Below are 2,500 nucleotides of genomic sequence, written 5' to 3'. Positions count from 1 at the left end.
CTGATGATTTTTTGAGTGTGAATATTTCAAAAGTACAAATGCATTTGATTTGAATGGTTTAGTGGAAGGTCTTCACAATGGCTGACAGTAATTACAGTGCCCCGTTTAGCTGTCATTAATTTGGCTATGATTTAGTTTATGCAGTACAATGAAAAAGACAGTTGACACCACAAGGTTCAAATGAGTAGCTGTGCAGGAGCTTTCAATCCAATCATGTTAAGTGATCTGTCATTGAATTGTAGGCATTTAAATATGTTTTCATATTTTTAAGGACAAAAGTTTATATTTAATTTTAAAGTTAAGTTGAGTAGGTAACTTTCAAAGTAGAACTCAGTAACTACTCTCTACCCCACCCAACCAACCTGTCTAATAAAAACAAAAAATGTCAAAGAATTATTCTTAAAGAAAAAAATGCACATAGTTATGATAACATTTTCGAACCCTTGTGAAAATATGTTTAGATGTAACTTTCAGTCTTGTGCAAGAATTTCAAGATTTTCAAGGTGGTGCTTGTGGTCTAGTGGTTAACATGTCATTCCCCTCTCTTCCCCATTTAATCTCTGTCTCTCTAAACTGTCTAACAAAGCATAAAAATGCCAAAAAATTATCTTAAAAAAAATAAATGCATTTTCATCACAACAGAAACAATGATGACATAATCTTTGCCTACCTGTCCGGATGCTTGCCCCTCGGCCCGCGGACTCCTGGATATCGACGCTCGGGGCTCGGAGCGCACAACGTTCTGGTTGCTGTAGTAACTAACGCTGCTGTCCTGGTAACCGCTGTCCGAGTATGATGTCATATGGGCAGAGTGACCGCCAGAGCCTAAAGAGGAGAGGAGATGTATATACAGTAAATAATTTTTATTATTAGTTAATCAATTTAGTCAATTGTACACAAGGCACATTTAAATTAGTCTTTTCTCATATCCCCTCTCAAGTTTTCTACTTTGGAGGGGGTCAGAGCGCAGGGTCAGCCATAGTACAGCGCCCCTGGAGCAGTTTGGGGTTAAGTGTCTTGCTCAAGGACACAATGGTAGAGATGGTGGGCACCGTGGATGTAATAGCAGCCACCACTAGTTTTACTACTAACACCCTCCTGTCCGGTGCCGGGGATCCAACCAGAGACCTCATGGTTACTGGGAGGAGGAACCAGAGACCTCATGGTTACTGGGAGGAGGAACCAGAGACCTCATGGTTACTGGGAGGAGGAACCAGAGACCTCATGGTTACTGGGAGGAATAAAGCAATATATGTATAAATATTTGACTATAGCCCATCACCTCCCCACTAATAGTCCTATTTATATCCTTATTTGCCTCATTTGTTTGCTTGCTATGTTAAATCCGACTTTGTAAATTGGCCTTGGGTCCCTTGCGCAATATAAATAAAATTATTATTATTATTTTTTATTAAACAGCAGTTAGGAAACACTTGGTCCTTATTGTTACCGCTCTGCGCTACTTGAGAAATGTTTGAAGTGTGATCACAACTGTTCAGCTCAACCGCACGATGATTTGCATATTATCTCAATAGGCTTTCAACTTGTTCAGATACATTATGCATATGAACACATACTGTAGGCAAGGCGTGCTTATCTGCAGTAAGCCTGTGTGATGTCCCTGTAAAAATCTACATATACTGTATAGCTTCAGTAAAGATGCCCTACTTTCTATTGTAGAATGAGGAGGAGGGATATGTATGTGTTAAAAGACAACTCCTATTGTATGGAATATCATTTTAGTATTCAACAATTAACTGCATTCTTTCCTGACATAATGTATAAGACAGCTACTTTTCTACACACCTAATGTAATATATATAATTTGATTATTTCAGACTCTCAAGTAGGTCCATAGCTATATATAAAAAGTAAGGAAATAAATAAAAGAAATATACAGCTCCGTAAAAAATGAAGAGACCACTCCAAATGTTCAGTGTCTCTGGTTTTACTATTTAGAGGCATGTGTTTGAGTAGAATGAACATTTTGGTTTTAAAATATAAACTACTAACAACATTTCTACCAAATTCACAATAAAAACATTGCCATTAAAGAGCATTTTCAATAAGTAATGTAGAGATGAAGATTGAAGAAAAATCCCAAACGGTCACTAATTTTTTCCGGGGCTGTATAAAAGATCTACCAATATACCTTAGACCCACCATAGCTACATGGACCGCATCAAATCTCTGCTATATATTAGCCTTACATCTTTTCTAGAGAATTGAACACAAGCGTGGATGAGAAATCTTGATGAACTGTCATGTCTGCCGCTCCAGTGAATACGCCTAATGTCCGACAGCGAGATAAAGGTGTGAATAGATGTGAAACTTTCCCTGACAAGTTATTTCACAATGCATAAAATCCAGGACAGACTTTTATGTTTTCTGTGATTTAAACTGATCCGAACAGATGGTTAACTTATATACTACATTTTCAGTTCTATTTATAACTTGACACCTCAGTCCCAACTGCAGTGTTAAAGGTACAGTGTGTAAT

The 2,500-nt window shown here is 37.6% G+C and overlaps 1 protein-coding gene across 1 annotated transcript in view; it reads right to left on the bottom strand.

Annotated features, from left to right (window-relative positions):
- Positions 1–2,500, bottom strand: part of LOC307269923 (plakophilin-4-like) — a gene marked incomplete at both ends in the record, with an annotated part of 42,866 nt that overhangs the window by 21,282 nt on the left and 19,084 nt on the right. Inside the window, one exon of the mRNA XM_080053009.1 lies at positions 671–825. Coding sequence (XP_079909135.1) covers positions 671–825 — 155 coding nt within the window. The remainder of the gene's footprint in view (positions 1–670; positions 826–2,500) is intronic.

Source organism: Ammodytes marinus, assembly GCF_949987685.1.
Source record: "Ammodytes marinus genome assembly, chromosome: 24".
Taxonomy (NCBI): domain Eukaryota; kingdom Metazoa; phylum Chordata; class Actinopteri; order Uranoscopiformes; family Ammodytidae; genus Ammodytes; species Ammodytes marinus.
Note: the sequence above shows the minus strand (reverse complement) of the source record. Positions and strands in the feature narration are given on the sequence as shown.